The following is a 16862-nucleotide window of genomic DNA, read 5'->3' as shown; positions in this document are numbered from 1 at the left end:
CTGCACTTTTTGCCTGTGACTGGCATTTTTTATTCACCTCCACTACTGTTGATGAAGCTGTGGAGAAGTTCACCACAGTTCTTGATGACGTGCTCTCCTTCTATGTGCCACAATACGGAGCAAGACCCGCTACACCCAAACATGGCAGCCACCACCCTCGTCAGTCCAGCCGTAACCCCAAGATCCCTTGGCTCGACAAAGATCTCCAAGGTGCAATTAAACTCAAATACGACTACTACAGCTTAAGTAAGAAGTACTCCATCTATGCTAATATTTCTTTATACAAAAAAACAGCGCAATCTGGTGAAGTCATTGTCACGTTCTAAGTATCGAGCATATTTACGTTCGCTCACTACCACCCTATCTCACCCCTCTTCCAGGCCTAACCTGTATACCTTTGTTCGCACTCAAAGGACAACTAGTACACGTCAAGACATACCACCGTTATTAGCTTCCAATGGTTCGATGGTGACTGACCCCAAGTCTATAGCTAATACTCTCAATACGCAATTCACATCAGCTGGTATTCCAGACGACCATTCCTCTCCAATACCACCTCTGCAACGTTCTGCGACTGTGTCTTCTGATCTGCGCTCTATACATACCACCACATCATCTGTTCGCAGCTACCTAAAAAGACTAAAAAGCAACAAAAGCCCTGGTCCTGATGCCCTACCAAATGAAGTTCTCAAATTTCTGGCTCCATCTCTGGCGTACCCACTGTGCCTTATATTCAACCTTTCCTACTCCTCCGGCGTATTTCCTGATCGTTGGAAGATCGCTAAGGTCACGCCCATCTACAAGTGTAAAGGCTCCCGATCACAAGCCTCAAACTATCGTCCAATATCTCTTCTCTGCTCCCTTTCAAAAGTATGTGAAAAGGTATTTTACGACCAGTTGTATTGCCACATTTCACCATGCCTTAGCCCTTCCCAATCTGGCTTTCGGCGCAACGACTCAACCTCTGACCAACTAGCTCGTCTAGTACAAGACATTGCCACCCTTCGTGATGCTCGACACCATATTGCTCTCTGTTTCTTTGACTTGGCAAAGGCCTTTGATACTGTCTGGCATCGTGGCCTCCTTGCCAAGCTACATATTGTCTTTGGTGTGTCTGGCCCTGCTCTGTCCTGGCTGGAGTCCTATCTGAGTAGCCGATCCCAGTTTGTTTCTGCCCTCTCCATCAACTCTGATCCTCTACCAGTGTCTTCTGGAGTTCCCCAAGGCTCCATACTTGGACCTCTTTTGTTCGTAGCATACGTAAATGATTTACCCTCTATAGACCCAGGTGTCTCGTTATTTGCTGATGATACAACCCTACTGTCAGCATCCTCGTCCTCAGCGGCTCTTGTACCTCGAGTGTCGGCTCAGATATGCAGTGTCCTACGCTGGATGCAAACATGGCGACTTAGACCCAACCTGACTAAAACCGAAATAATGTTCCTTCCCCCAATCTCATCCATGTCACTTTTACACCATCCTGATTTCCCAGAACCCATAAAGGTTGTTTCCAACCATAAACACCTGGGAATAATGCTTGATGATCGTCTCTCTTGGTCTTTCCATATTGATGCTCTTTGCAGCCGTTCAAGCTCTGCCCTAGGTGTTATACGTCCCCATTGTTTCCATCTTCCTTTCAAATGTAAAATTTTGTTTTACAAACTGTACATCCTGCCTCTTTTCATGTACGCTGCTGTTAGCTGGTGTGGCTTGTCCTCGGTTCTCGCTGAGCGTCTCGAAATCCACCATAGAAAACTTCTTCGTATCCTGTTTAGTCTACCCCCTCTCTACTCTTCTGCTTCCCTGTATGTCCTTGCAAATGCTTGCCCACTGTCGACCCACCGTCAAAAATTAATTTGCACTTTTGCTCACAAATTTAAACTAGCTCTACATCCTCCTCATCTTAACGTGTATAACTGGTTCCGAATCACAGATGGCTCCCAGACAAGATGCTCTGTTGCCCTCCCCTTGGCTAAAATGTCCTCCCTTGTACGCTCTCCACTCTTTGTTGCTTACTCTGCTTGGCTTGCGCTGCCCGCTACTACGCGCAATGCCAGTACCCTGGACGCATTTAAATCTGCTCACTAGATTCACCATCACCTGTCCCTCCCATGCTTCTCCGTCTTGACCATTACTTTTCTTCTTTTATTCACCATGGTTGGTTAACACCCACATCTCCCGTACTGGCTGATTTTCTTCTCATGCCATGAGGTGTTGTTGTCTATAATAATAATAAATGAAGAAAGTTGCTATAGTTGCGAAAGTTGCAATTTCTTCCAAAACAACGAAAAGTTGCGAAAAAAGTGGCGAGCATCTTTGGGAAAGGGCTAATCAGGAAGCATCGTTGTACGAATTCACAAAATTGCAACACAGATTACTCTAAAGAATCAATTTTTATTTTTATTCTCGTATCCGTTCCCAAGGGGAACTCACGACAATGGAGTGAAAAACATAAACAAAAATAAAAACATGGTGAGGTGGAGATAATAGTGTTGCATACATTGAGTACAAAATAATACAGATACAATCAGTGCTTCGGATGCCTGTAGACCCTGATATAGTAGTGAGCACAAGCACCGTCCACACACGTAAGACAGTCCATATGTTCATGTGATGGCCGAGCAGATGTTGCCCCATCTCGTTCGATCGGCCGCAAAGTCCCGGAGCGTGTCTAGGTGTCGATTCGTCTTCAGTGCAACTGCAGTTAGCTTGCAGTCTCGCTGAAGGGTGGTTACCAGGCAGGACCGAGGTGCTCCCTTCCTGTGTTTAGTTGTTTCCTCTGCAGTTAGGTAGGATCAATAGTGATATGATAACACCTAAACAATGCCAAAAAGGTATCACAAGGTATTCTTGAACGATACCATGTGCGTGAAAGGTAACAATCGAACATTCCAAGGGGACAAAATTCAAGTATGAAACAACACTAGTGACAAATTTCTGGCCCAACACGGCCAGACAAATACTGGTTGAACAATTTCAAAAAGATAACACTCTCCTTTTGAACACAAAGGCCAGGGTTATAAATGCGTTGGAACACAGTCTCCAACACCTTCAACTGTAACAGATAACCATGATATTCATATCGCAGATTTCTCGTTTTGGTAGGAATCGGAGAATCCTGTCGCCGGTGAGAAGGCAGTATTGCCTGTGCCCTGAGCGAATTGAAATAAAAGAATACAACAACATCAACAACAACATCAACATCAACAACAACAACAACAGCAACAGCAACAGCAACAGCAACAGCAACAACAACAACAACGACGACACAAAACGGAGAAATATGAATCAGAATACACTTGCCAATATTCAGGACGAGATACCAATTGATTTATACACAGAAGACTTACGAGGTCGAAACACACGCCCACACTCACTCTCACATTCTCCCGAACCCACGCTCTCTCCCCCACTCAACTTACTGCTAGAATCTCCTCCGTCAGTGCCGTTTCCGTCGTCGTCCTCATCGTTGGCGGTCACATCCACTGTTGCCGTCACGCTGGGTCTCCTCCTTTGTCGTTGTTGTTTGCCGGTATCATAGTTCATACTGTAATTAGCTGTTGAACGTCTTGGTCTTTGAGAAGTTGTTGTTGTAGTCTGCTCCGATATTGACGATGGTAAGGTTTGGTCAGAAGGTGGTGGATCCGGCAGGGGGCGTATGCCTGGCATTTGTTGAGGAGGCAGAGCCTTCTTGAATTTGCCACGACCTGTGATACCGGTATTGATGGACTGTGGTGTCGGCTTTGCTGTCAAGTCACCATCGACTACCGTCACGGCTGTTGCTAATGCTGATGCTGCAGACACCAAGTAGAATGTTGTGTTTGTCTGGCCGTGTTGGGCCAGAATTTTGTCATTAGTGTTGTTTCATACTTGAATTTTGTCCCCTTGGAATGTTCGATTGTTACCTTTCACGCACATGGTATCGTTCAAGAATACCTTGTGATACCTTCTTAGCATTGTTTAGGTTTTATAATATCACTATTGGTCCTTTATAGTAATCTGTGTTGCAATTTGCTAATTAGTACAACAATGCTTCCTGATGAACGTTGTGAGAAAGCTAGTTCGATGCATGTTTATATTTTTCATCGTTCCTATTATTGTTTTTCACATTACATTTCCATCACAGTTATTTCTTGGTCTATCACTACTTCACATCTCAATAAAACCTTCGTAACATGTCGCTTCAGCTGATTCTGTTCATTGCCATCTTAAGAAGTATTGAACAGTTTCCTCTGAGACAAAAATGCGATAATACTCAGAAAGATGGAAACTCTTGAGGCTCATTACGAAAATCTTGAAAGTTTTGTTTTCACAAGTATACTTTCAAGCCTTCTCATCAGGTGAAATACAGGCAAGGGAAAAGGGACAGGAACAGTGGATTAAGTACAGTAAGGAGGTGGTAAAAACAGCGCAAAGAAGAAGATAGCTAAAGTAAACAGCGAAAATGCGTGACCTATACACATAGCAAAGGTGCAAGTGCGAGAAAACTCAAGAAGCGTGACATGTAGTGTGTTTGTATAAGAAGTATTGTTTTCTCTTTTCCATGTTGATCTCTAGCATGAATAGACACGATTGTATGGGGATACTCATGTATTTTGTTGTACGTATGGCCACTTGCAAGTACGAAAAAAGCACAATTTTCCGAACGTTTGAGGCTCCATAAGGACAACAAAGTGAATATGTATCCCCACGTGCCAAAGCATAATAATGAAGATTTTGCGAGCATAATGCGAGAATCCATGGAAGCATAATTCCATGATTTCGCGAGCATAATCCGCCGATGCCTAACGTGAACCAGTACTAAAGCACAGCAAGACATGACCAAAAGCGACAAATGTGTCGTATCAAACCTAATATTTTTCGCTATAGACATTTTCAAAAAGAAGGAGATAACTAGTTTTAGGGATGCAGCAAACTCGTCGTCATTTTGAATAGAGCGTGCAAAGGTTCCGTAGAAAATGATCTAACACCCTCAATTCGCAGGGAGGGCATTCCAGACACCTGTATGTGGTGATCTGGAACCTTTCCATCAGAGGACACGAGGTGATTCTTCCAGTATCTGAAATAGTTCATGCTTGATGTATGCCCATCAGGATCTGCATCGGAGCTCGCATCGTCCATCACACCCGCCACCTTCTAGGGTTCCAGTTCTAGGGTGCCAGTTTAGGAAGATAACTATTTTGGTGTCTCCTACACCGAATGCTCTACAGCAAGCTGTTTCGGCCAGATATAGACCTCACGAGTACCACTAAGATGGCGCGGATGGTGATGAGCTGGTGACGTCGAATGTGATTGTGACCTGGAGTTGGATGTCAAGAAGACGGCAGTTTACGGGCATGTGGAAGGTCACCCTGATTGTTGTCAGTCGTACTCAGATTCTTCTTTCACGATGTTGTGTCTTGCAAGTCATACTCGTATAATGCAGCTAAACGTTTTAGAAGCAATCTTCATACACTTGCATAAGCCAGCGTTGTGTGCACTGAAGGAAAGTGTTATCACGCTCAAATTGTTTACCAAGCAGTATGGTGCATGTGATTGTGATGAGTGTGACAAGATGCAGTCGATCGCGTCCGCTGCAATGAAGGTGAGCTTGCCACAGTGTCATCCGCAAAATACCTTGGTGTCATTTTCGACGACGACCTGAGCTGGCGGTTCCACATCCAACACCTTGCTAGCCAGACAGCGAAGGCCGTAAGTCGTCTATGGCGACATTTTTTTTTTTTTTTTTAATACGAAAGTCCACTATATTCCCGAATAGGTGCGAGAAGTGGTGGCGGGGCCAGGCTGCTCTGCCGACCTCAAAGGTCTCGGCGTCTACGCAGACAAAGCGCGCCATGATGCAGTAAAACCATGTAGAGAGGAGGAAGAGGGGAAATGAATAATAGTGAGAAACAAGGACAATGGGTAGATGGTCGTGAGAGAAGCAGAGTGAAAGATAACGTCACATTGTGGTAAGGGGGGGGGGGGGAGGATGCTAGTGAGGCACTGGTCTAAACCGTTTCATAGGGCGTCGGTGGCTGCTTGCCAGTTCAGGTGCAGCAGATACTTGTTGCATTTTTCTTTGAATGATTGGAGCTGGCTGGGTTGCGGCCGTGCTGGTAGAATGGTCGCTGGTAGGCTGTTCCACAAGGGAATAATGCAGTCTGGGTAGGAACCCTGGAGGCTGCTACGAATGCGCACGGGCAGCGTCGACTTGAGCTGGAGCGGGTGGCAGTGGGCAGTCTCCGTGGCTAACCTAGTGGATCGACCACCCACTGGGCGGGGATTGGCTGGAGGTGGGAGGATGGGCTTCGGGGGGCTTGTTGTTGGAAGGTAAGACAGCTTGAACGTGAACGAAAGCGCAGCAACCAGTCGGCGGTGTTTCAGGCTGGGGAGCCAGGCGCCTGGGCCAATCACCTTCAGTGCCTTGTGCTGGATTTTGTCCAGTCTGGATGTACCTGACCCCATCCACACCAGGCAGCAATATTCCATTGTTGGCCGCACGAAGCCTTTGTAGACTGCCGTGCGGCCGCTGGAGTCCAACAGGGGCGCAACCTTTCTCAGGAAGTGTAGGCGTTGGGCAGCCTTTGAGGCCACGGCCCGGAGGTGTGCTGCGTAGGACAGTTGCGAGTCGAATGCTATGCCCAGAAGTTTAATTTCCTTCTCTTCAGGAACAGTCACTCCATTGAAGAGCACTGGTGGGAACGCTGGGGGAGGCTTGCGGTGGTCGATGATGAGGGCCTGAGATTTGGATGGCTCGAAGGTGACCTTCCACTTGGAACCCCAGTGGGAGACGGCGTCCTCTGCTTCCTGGAGTTGTGCTGCAGAGTCGGATATGCTGGCGGTGGCAGAGATGCACTGATACAGTGTCGTGTCATCTGCATACGTGGCAAGCTCAGCACCAGCAGGCAAGGTGTCCTCGCAGTCATTTACGTACAGGAGGAATAACGTTGGTCCAAGGATGCTACCTTGTGGTACCCCTGCATGGGGATGCACTTAGCATCACGGCCCGCCGGATATGGTATGTTGCCATGATACAAGCCAAGATGTGCTACGCCGCAAACGCCTTCTTCCCCTCGCTGTCTGCCGCTGGTCTCACTCGGCTCGAAAGATCGGCGAAGTCCGTGGTTCGAGCAATCCTACGACTGCAGAACCCGATCGCGACTCAGCCGCTACGAAAGAGACTCTCATTGTCCACCATTGAGAGATTTTTTCAGCGAAAGCTCCTCATGTTTGTATTCCGTTGCCTGCACTCTCTGTCAAGTCACTTGTTTTCGTCTTTTTTCACCCCAACCGCACTTTCTCAAGAAGATCATGACCGAAGGGCCACTCGCGGACAGGTGACATGGCTCTTACGTGTCCCCTTCTTTCCGGGTCCTGCTGGTAGGTCCTCCATCCGTTTCCAAGGTGCCATTCCCTGGAATAAGCTGCCGGCTGAAGTTAGATGTATATCACAAAAGGATGAATTCAAGAGCACCATCTGACACTGTATTGAGTCGCTTGTCCCGACCTCTTTGTGTCTTAGCCTCTAGAACCGCTAGTTCTTCAGTTCCCTCTTTTTCTGCACGATTGCCTTGTTTGTAAGTTCTCACCTCTTTTCTGCACCATTGCCTTATGCTCTATTCATGTGCACCATTGCCTTCAGGAACGCTGTATTTTGTTCCCGCATCCTTTCTGGACATTTGCCTCCAGAAACGCTTTATCTGTAATCGTCAGGGAATTCTCGCATCACAACTAAACTATCGAAATCCGACATAATCATTATTCATTTTTCTCATATCTTTCTCATGCATATTCATATCGCAGATTTCTTTTTTTTGGTAGGAATCGGAGAATCCTCTCTCCGGTGAGAAGGCAGTATTGCCTATGCCCTGAGCGAATTGAAGTAAAAGAATACAACAACACCATTGGGTCACCCACGCAATTATTCCTTCCCACATTTAGGGGCAAAAATATGAAGTGTTTTTGCGCCTCAATTTTTACAAAATGGGGTTTCAAAGCCGGGCCAGCAGGACTATTTTGGATGATTGACTAATGTCACTATGGTATCATTTGCTTGAGCAAATGCTATCAGACATACTGAACATAATATACAAATATAATAATTCGCGGGATCCGCGTCGGCATCGCTTGAATGTTCAGAAACACACAAACTAGCCTTCGCATCCGCAGGCCACCACTATGCCTGTTAACCTTAGTGGCGAATGCAGACCTCACAAGTGAGTCAGGGGAGAGGAGGTTAGTCTCTCAACCAATCGGGCGTGTAACGGCCCATAACCCTGTAAACTGCATCCTTGTTATTCTCACTCCGAGCTGTGAGTACCCAGTTGACCGTGGGTGTCGGCGCAGTTCAACACGCGTAAAAAGTCTTTTTACACGCTCCCTGCTACCAGCGCGGGTCTTGAACTCGGGACCTCATGATTCGCAGGCAGGCCTGCAAACCAATCGGCCATATACGTTGGTAATATACAAAGCAATGTACTATTTGTTGTGATCGCTAGAGTACCTCTGAACTGCTATTCATGGATTTCAGTAGGATTTACTTGCAACAACAGTGAAAGGACCAAGGAACTGAAAGTTATGCTATACTGTCAACTAACACCACCGGTTACTAAACAATCAGCTCATGCGAGTCCATAACAACAACAGTATTAATATTTACGCCTGCGTGCGTAATACGTGAATGCATGCAATGGTCCTCAATGCAAGTCACTTTATCTTGCACAGTATTATTGGACTAAACTGAGTTTAATCACCATGACTTCAGCTGATCCAGCAAAACAAAGGAAATGTCAAACACAGGCAAAATGCTTTGGAAACCAGGCAGTTCATCAACATTGATTACAACGAGGGCATAAACTGATTGCATGGAACTAAGATCAGACTATAGGACTTAAACACGAGTATCTCCTAGTGGAGTGAGTATGCAAGTCATGTACTAGATTGGTTGAACAATATGTCGGAATTTACAAACGATCTCAATACCCATAGTTACTTTCCCAGCAACAGCAGCCTTGCATGGAGATGTGGTCATCCAAGTAGCTTCACCACCGCAATGCAGGGCAGCTAACAGCTGTAGTTATGATGGTTAGTTTTCAACAGTCTCCGAGTACACAGCCTTCCAGGGCGTTGGCTTGGCAACCTGTAGATCAACAGTAAAATACACAGTGGAATCAAATACACAGCATTATTGTGTAGAATGGGAGAGAAAAAGATACAAGTTTGAAGGAGCTGAAACTGGAAAGTAAGACAGCCTGCAGCGCGCATATGCAACATGGTGTGCATAGGGCATGCTGGAATCAGCCCTGGCAAGCAAGCCACAGAGGCGCTTAAAGAACCTTCACATTCAGGGGAGGCAACACCAGAAGTTAACATCAGCGGGCTGAATGTGCCTTGATTCACATTGAGGATTCGCTCTCCGTACTGCAGCTTCTTCTGGCACTCGTGCTGAAGCAGTAGGGCATCCAGTGGTTGGGCCGAGTAGGACACCGCATCAGGATGGAAGACGCGAACGTCAAAGAAAGCATCCTGTGCTCGGGTCCAGAAGCCACGGACACGGACATCAGCGCGGGCGTCCTCAGCGGTGTTTGCCGATGCAGCAGTAAACACCTCTCCAGAGAGTGGGGCTAGCTGAGGCTCGATTGCCCCTGCGTGGCAGACCTCCGTGAGTAGCTCCCCTACCATGTCACGGACTTTGTTATGGCGGATTGTAGGGAAGCCACCCTGAGGGCAACACATGGCATGAGCAGTGGAGAACAGAACTCCGCAGGCACGTTGGGATATCGAGGAGAGGCCAGTCATACCGCAATGCAAGGCCGTCCCGGAATTCCTGCTTCGAGAGGTGGAAACCATGTTCCTTGAGAGGAAGAGCAGTGAACCAGGAAGAGGGGCCTTTGCTGGACAGCTCATCCATACGACGGGCCAAGAGGCGGTCCGCAGCGTCTCGGAGAGCAGCGAAAGAGGCAGCACTACTAGCTTTCTTGGAGGACTTGGCAGCAGGTGCTCTCTCACATCGGGCTAGCTGATCCACAAAGTCGCAGGAATGATGCTGCCACTCTCTATCGTGCTGGTGGATGGATCTCGTCAACCTGGCTGCCCGTGATGACTTGGGAAGCCTGGACTAACCCTGCTGAATACTGTAACATGCCTAATATTCGCGGCGGATTAATGTTCGCTATTTTCGCGAGAAGAGCGTATCGCGAATATTAACCAGCGTGAAATCAAACTTACACAGTGGGTGTATGTAGGTGGCCCCAGCGCTTCGCAAACTTTTGCCATCACAAACTCGCTGGTTCTAAGAAATCGCGAAAAAAATTATTGACACGAATATTGGGCGGTTTACAGTATACTCTACGTTCATACAACTTCCTGTACGCATAAATAGTACAGTGCAGACAATGAACACTGCATAAAATGTACGGTGTACTACTAAAAGCTACGCATTTCAGAACTGTGTACGGTTTTGCCTCCCGTACTCTTTCACTCTGTACGATTTTCCTTTATCGACAGCTGGCGGAACCCTATAAAAACCGAAGATCAAAGACCACATATGTACCTAGGTATCGAAAAGGGGCTCTCGAAGCCCCTAAATAGCTCCAAAGCTATGAATAAGAGTGAAGCTCGCAATAAGAGCCCAGCATTTCATTTGCTTCTATTCTACTTTTGGTAGTCCTCAGTGGTGAAGTTACGAGAAGAGTCCTCAGTGGTGAAGTTACGAGAAGAGTCCTCAGTGGTGAAGTTACGAGAAGAGACCTCAGTGGTGAAGTTACGAGAAGAAAACATTCTATCATACCACACGAATTCATTCTGCACACAAACCACAGAACTACCCAATACAGTGTATAAGGGTACACAAGCATCATGAAAGTGAGATAATGCATGTAATCATGTTCTAAAATAGTTAGTGCATGGCAGGGAGGGCCTTATGGCTTGTTTGATTCCTTCAGGTTAGCCCTCGGCCCGGGCCTACGACCCTCAGGCTAACCAATAATTATTGTGATTATCATCATAATTATATAGCTATCTTTACCTCTCTATTTTCATGTTTTTGCACTGAACTCGAATCCTTAATTCCCGTATTTCACCATTTGAACCATAAATAAGTGGCGCAAAGAGCCAAATGTGCACAGAAAACCCTTACGGTGAACAGGCACACCAGCTTTCCCATAAGAGAACCACAAGCATACAAACATCAGCAACAGCGACATTTCCAAACAAGTCCCCTGCGGATAACCCCAACATTTCCCTACCCCTCACTGACGCTGAGAGCCTATTCAGGACAGCATAGCCGAATGAAAAAGAACCAATGCAAAAAAAGAATCACACGCAAGTGAGAAGTACAACAACGTCATTCCTGAACTTTCCAACGAATGCGGGTGGGTGGGAGGGTTCTGCTCCCACTAAGAAATTCTCTTTCTTTTGGCATGGTTGACTAACGCTCCCTCCTTTGTATTGGCTTTTGCCATTGGACGGTGAAATATAATATGCAAGCAGTCCCCTGCAAAGTAGCGCAAACGAGTGCGCTTGTGTCCGATGCCGAAGTGTTTACTCACCAGCTGAGCAAGATGAAATGCGCTAAGCATGTTTGACAGCCACCAAAGAACGTCCCCTTCAGTCATCAAGTTGAAGATCTGCGGCATTCACTACGCTTTCCCTGTCGAACACCCTGGAGAGGGAAATTTAAGAAGCACAGATTTAGCAAAATGAGTTTCAGCAGCCCAAGAGTCTGCTTCTAGTACACCATGGTGCACTGAAGAGCCGTGCACCAAAATCGAAAAATGTCCAGTTCTTTCTCTAGCAATTATTTCTTGCAAACAAGAAATAGAGTAATTGCATAAGTACAATTAGGTTTTCCCTATATGAATAGCACAGGTCGTACCATGAACAGGGCTGTATACATACTATGCATATGTCACAGTGCATGCATGTGCATATGTGTGTGTGTTTCTGTGTGTGTGCGTCAGCGGCTTGGCCAGACACAAGTGCGACCGCACGAAACGAAGGACAGTGTCGGAAAGGGCCGACTTCCCGGTCGAGTGCCCTTGCAAAAGGAAGTTCCGACTACGTCACCATCTAGTACGCCATCAGGAGTGCTGCTCCTCAGCCTCTTCCACCCCTCTACCCTGGCGGACCGCGTAACCTATCAAGGCAACGTGTATGAAGGTCAAGGTCAAGGCATGTGTGTGTGTGCATGTATGACTGTGTGTGTGTGTGCATGTGTGTGTATGTGTGTGTAGAAAAAGGGCACCGACCCCACTTTGTACTGAAATGCTAGATGCATGAAGGTTGGTTTGGATATGGCTTGACCAACAAAATCAAGTCCATCACGACTGTCACTACGGAATTCATGCACACATACCTACAAAATATTGTCCGAATCCATGTACAATTCCTGACAAGTTCATAAAGAATAGCCAGCAGTAGATGAGCAAGAGAGACTGCAAAAGTAGCCCTTATGAGGGACGTTGAAGTTGAATCCTCTTCTGCACGGTGAAGAATCAGGAGAAAATACATGAAATCAGTTCAAAATAAATGGAATTATACTAGCAAGTTCAGCCCGTATCTCTCTCTCTCTTTTAGCTACCCTAATACAATCCACACTTCACACATCCGTGCAAGGAGAGTCCTATGGCGAGTATACACTTGTGAGCGGGTCTGGAAACATCACACTATACACGTACCAGATCCCAAAATCAAAAGACGTTATTGTTTCACCAAAACAAACTCACTCATGCTGGTTGAGCCTGAAGGCGACACCACATCCTCTGGTCCTGTGGTTTGTGTTCGTGCCGGAGTTGCTGTGGCTGGTGTTGTTGGTGGATGGGGCTGCGACGTGGGTGTCATTGGATGAGGCTGCGATGTGGCTGACACAATTGTAGAGGTTGGGGGAGTTGTAGTAAGGACATCTATACAGAAAATGAACAGAAACACCCGGCAGTGAGCGGGGAAATGTTGGGTGACAGAAGTGGATATTCAACATCGACTTATATTTCCGCAAATAAACGGCCGTCCTCGTATACAACGCCTTCCTCGTTTACAAGGCCGGGGCAGGGGGCGGTTGAAAAAATAAAAGACCGTCTCCGATTAGAAGACCGGGCCTACTAAATGAGTCTCAAATTTGTGTTAAAAATAGAAGACCGTGCTCAAACTGTGGGTAAAAGTAGAAGACCGTGCTCAAACTGTGTAGAAGAAAATGGAAGAATGGGGGTAAAACTGTGTGGCGAAAAATAGAAGACCGGGGTCAAACTGGGTTGAAAGAATAAAAGACCGTCCTTGAATACAAGACCGTCCTCGATTATAAGGCCGGGTTAGGACGAGGTTGAAAAAATAGTAGACCGGCCTACTATTTGTGGAAATACGGTACATGTACTTCCTCCGTATACAAAAAACGTCGTGACTTTTTCAACGGTGTTTTTGAGCAAGAACCTGCTCAACGAACTGCGCCAAAGGCTGTCATCGACAACCCACATTCATGTTGAGGTAAGCTATAAGTAGTTTGGTTGATCCCGAACAGATTCTGACGGAAGCCATGCGTGTGAGGACGTTGCCAACAGGAACTCACGAGTCAAATGAAAAAAAAACCACTTACTTGCTCGAAACTGACACAGTGACGAAGTGGAGCTCGCGGCTGGAACACGGAGTCCACCGGCACTCGCTACCCTGAAGCTGGCCAGGCTCGTACTTATGGTCCGCGTCCCCATACTCAGCGTGAGAACATAAATCGGTTCCGCTAGCACGGCAAGACGAACATTTCAGTCGTCGTGGAACCAGCGCAGACTCCGGATCGGAATGTCGACGACCTGGCTTTCTTCGTCTCTCTACAGTCAGACGTCTCCTACGTCACCAAGGGGAATCGCAGGGACCTCCTCAAAGCCGTTGTAGAATGCTGGGAGGATAATCCTGCCGAGAAAAGGCGAAGCTTGTGGATGTGCTTGAGCGACTCGTTTCACGGCATAATGAAGGTCGCGGGTTGGAACGACTGAACAGAGTCTACACCAATTCGTACACAGCTCTGGAAATGAAGAGGACGTAGCCAAGTCCCGTGTTGGATCATCACTGCAGCTGAAAAGAATCCGAACGAAATGCGAGCGGAAGCAGCGACTGTTGGCGATGCGGAGTCAGCATTGTCAGCTGACAATGACACGAGCGACGAAGACTCTGAATAAACTCTTCTCATTCGTCTGACTTGCTTTTTTCTTTGAATATAGCTTGTCAACAGGTTGACAAAGCCACGAGTGTTATTCCAAGTCAAACGGAATAATTCCAGAGCTGTGCTCAGCCTTAAAAAAAGTCATGAAGTTTTTGTATACGGAGAAAATACGTGTATGCGTTCACCGAGTATGGGTTCAGAATTGGTGTCTGTAGTTAAATTTCTCAGTACCTTGAAACATTCAATATTCAGATATTCAACTATACGAAATTTTGTCCACCAAGCTTCTAAAACAGCACATTATTTTAGAATACACTGATCAACACAGAAGAAGTAAATCACAGGTAATTTGTTCTTTTGGTAGGCCGTGCAAGCTCCCACGGTCTCCACAAGCCATTCACAGACAATCCCAGGGGCAACATTATCTGATTCCTGTTCTGCATGAAGCTGTGGCCAAGGCTGTACTGTCTACTTCAAACATGGTTGAAGTAAAGATAATGTAAAATAATATACTTACTAGGTGTAACTTCCCCTTCAACTGTACGCAATCCGTAATGGTGTTGTAGACCAGTCACACGTTTGGATAACAGGCAGATGATGCACAGCATAGACAAAATACACGCACTTAGGGAAACATGTTTATCACTGTTGTTTGAAGTTACGGTAATGCTATGGTGTAAAATTGAAGTTCATGTACTAGATTGAAAATACAGGTCTACCCTTGCTAGTGTGCAGTTACCAGACAAACCTCATTGGCAACGATACAAAATCCCCCTGATTGAACATGTAAATAGTCGTAAATGCAAATCCGGATACCGTATTTCCGCAAATAAAAGGCCGTCCTCGTATACAACGCCTTATTTATTTATTTAACATCTCCTGGCCCGTCCGAAGACTGCCAATAAACATGAGAGGTCAGGTGATAGCCAACCACGGCAAGCTAAAAGGGAGAAAAAGAAAGATGCTGTCAGAGAGGGAAAGGAGATAGGGAGAGAAAAAGAAAGGGAGGCACATTAGTAATACATGGGATCACTTCGGATGAGACAGTGTGGAAAGCTGGACTTTGAATTTCCTGATATCCTGGCATGTCTTAATGCTAGTAGGCAGGTTAGACCAAAGGGAGTATGCTGAGAAGAAAGGGGATTTCATTCTTCGTTTACAAGGCCGGGGCAGGGGGCGATTGAAAAAATAAAAGACCGTCCTTTGTTCTTGTGTTAAAAATGGACGACCGTGCTCAAACTGTGGAAAAAAATAGAAGACCGTGCTCAAACTGTGTAGAAGAAAATGGAAGAACGGGGGTAAAACTGTGTGGCGAGAAATAGAAGACCGGGATCAAACTGGGTTGAAAGAATAAAAGACCGTCCTCGAATACAAGACCGTCCTCGATTATAAGGCCGGGTTAGGACGAGGTTGAAAAAATAGTAGACCGGCCTACCATTTGTGGAAATACGGTAAGAGGTAATTCGCTTGTGTAGTGTACACAAACTTCATTGCCATTCCAATCAAAGTTGAGTATTGGTTTGTCAAAAAATGTTGTCCCTATAATAGTATTCGGTATCCCTGACTCATTCAAAAATAATTCAAAAACTAAGACTTTCTGATATGCACACTGTAGACACGCATAGCTGATATTCAGGTTACCACAGTACAGTATGTACAGGATGCTTGCGGGAAGGTAGAAAGGCAAGGGGTGCGGGGCAGGGGTCACACAGCATATTTATTTTCTTTATGTGGTGAGTGTGTGACTCCTGGCTGTGTCAGACGCAGGGCGAGAGGGGAACTACAAAAAATAGTACGACTACATGATTGTAGAGGAGACGGTTTCAAATAGGAAATAGGTTGCAAACCGGAACGGACTCAATATTCACTTTCTCTCTTGGTATTTTGATTAGAAAACATATGTCACAGTGAGACTACGATGTGTTTTACTCCAAGTGAAAATTTCATATGACTCTGCGGTGACCAGACGCGCCACACCAAGCAGGTGAGTTTTTGACGTGTTGATTCGCACTGCGACTTGAGTTTTACGTCTTTTGAAAATCAACTTCTTGTCGCAGGTAAACAGCGGCTCGCCTCTCGCCAATAAAGCACCTTATACCAAAGAAAACTAATGGAAGCACACATAAGGCTTATTGCTACTCTGTACTGGCCGTTGTGGAGCGATAGCAATTACCTAATTTCAGAACTCAGAGCGAATTTGACGTGCACTCTATAACCTTTCCGGTTTGGAGCCACCCCTGATTTGAAGCGAAAAATTAGGCAACTTGGAGGCAATAGGCCAACACAAAGGAGTGGCTCAGTTCGATTGACTCTGGCCTCATAGCAAACTTCAACATGCCAGTTTCCTTCCAAAAACATATTTCGAGTGAACAATCCACGCTGATCATCGGTTTGGGTCTATACAAATTTGGCTGTCAAACCGTTCCGGTATCGAACCGTCGCCTCTACATGTCCACCGGTGCACCTGTAGACTGAGTCTGTGTTGGTCTACATGATAGCAAAGAGAACACGTACAAATGTTCCGAGTCGGTTACTTGCTGTTTAATGATATATTTTTGGTCCAAGCTTACCGTCTAGAAGTGGCACGACGAGTAGAACGACCATCATCATGATCATAGTAGTGACTGTTCGCGACTTCATTTTTTCCCGATTCCTTCAGTACAATCGTGAACGTGAATGACTCGATGGCGAAGAGTCGGCGGAGACCAGTCGGCAACCTTGCTCCAACGGTGCA

General features: G+C 46.2%; 1 protein-coding gene across 1 annotated transcript in view; it reads right to left on the bottom strand.

Annotated features, from left to right (window-relative positions):
* Window positions 1-8328: 8328 nt before the first annotated feature.
* The window catches only part of LOC135805954 (uncharacterized), an 8717-nt gene continuing 183 nt past the window's right edge, over window positions 8329-16862 (bottom strand). The window contains exons 1-6 of the mRNA XM_065320076.1: window positions 16699-16862; window positions 14646-14666; window positions 12708-12884; window positions 12338-12461; window positions 11532-11644; window positions 8329-9121 (exon numbers count right to left, since the gene is read on the bottom strand). The exon at window positions 16699-16862 is cut by the window's right edge and continues 183 nt beyond it. Of these exons, the coding sequence (XP_065176148.1) occupies window positions 11590-11644; window positions 12338-12461; window positions 12708-12884; window positions 14646-14666; window positions 16699-16768 (447 nt within the window). The 5' untranslated portion in view covers window positions 16769-16862 and the 3' untranslated portion in view covers window positions 8329-9121; window positions 11532-11589. The remainder of the gene's footprint in view (window positions 9122-11531; window positions 11645-12337; window positions 12462-12707; window positions 12885-14645; window positions 14667-16698) is intronic.

This window comes from Sycon ciliatum, chromosome 1 (assembly GCF_964019385.1).
Source record: "Sycon ciliatum chromosome 1, ocSycCili1.1, whole genome shotgun sequence".
Lineage (NCBI taxonomy): Eukaryota > Metazoa > Porifera > Calcarea > Leucosolenida > Sycettidae > Sycon > Sycon ciliatum.
Note: the sequence above shows the minus strand (reverse complement) of the source record. Positions and strands in the feature narration are given on the sequence as shown.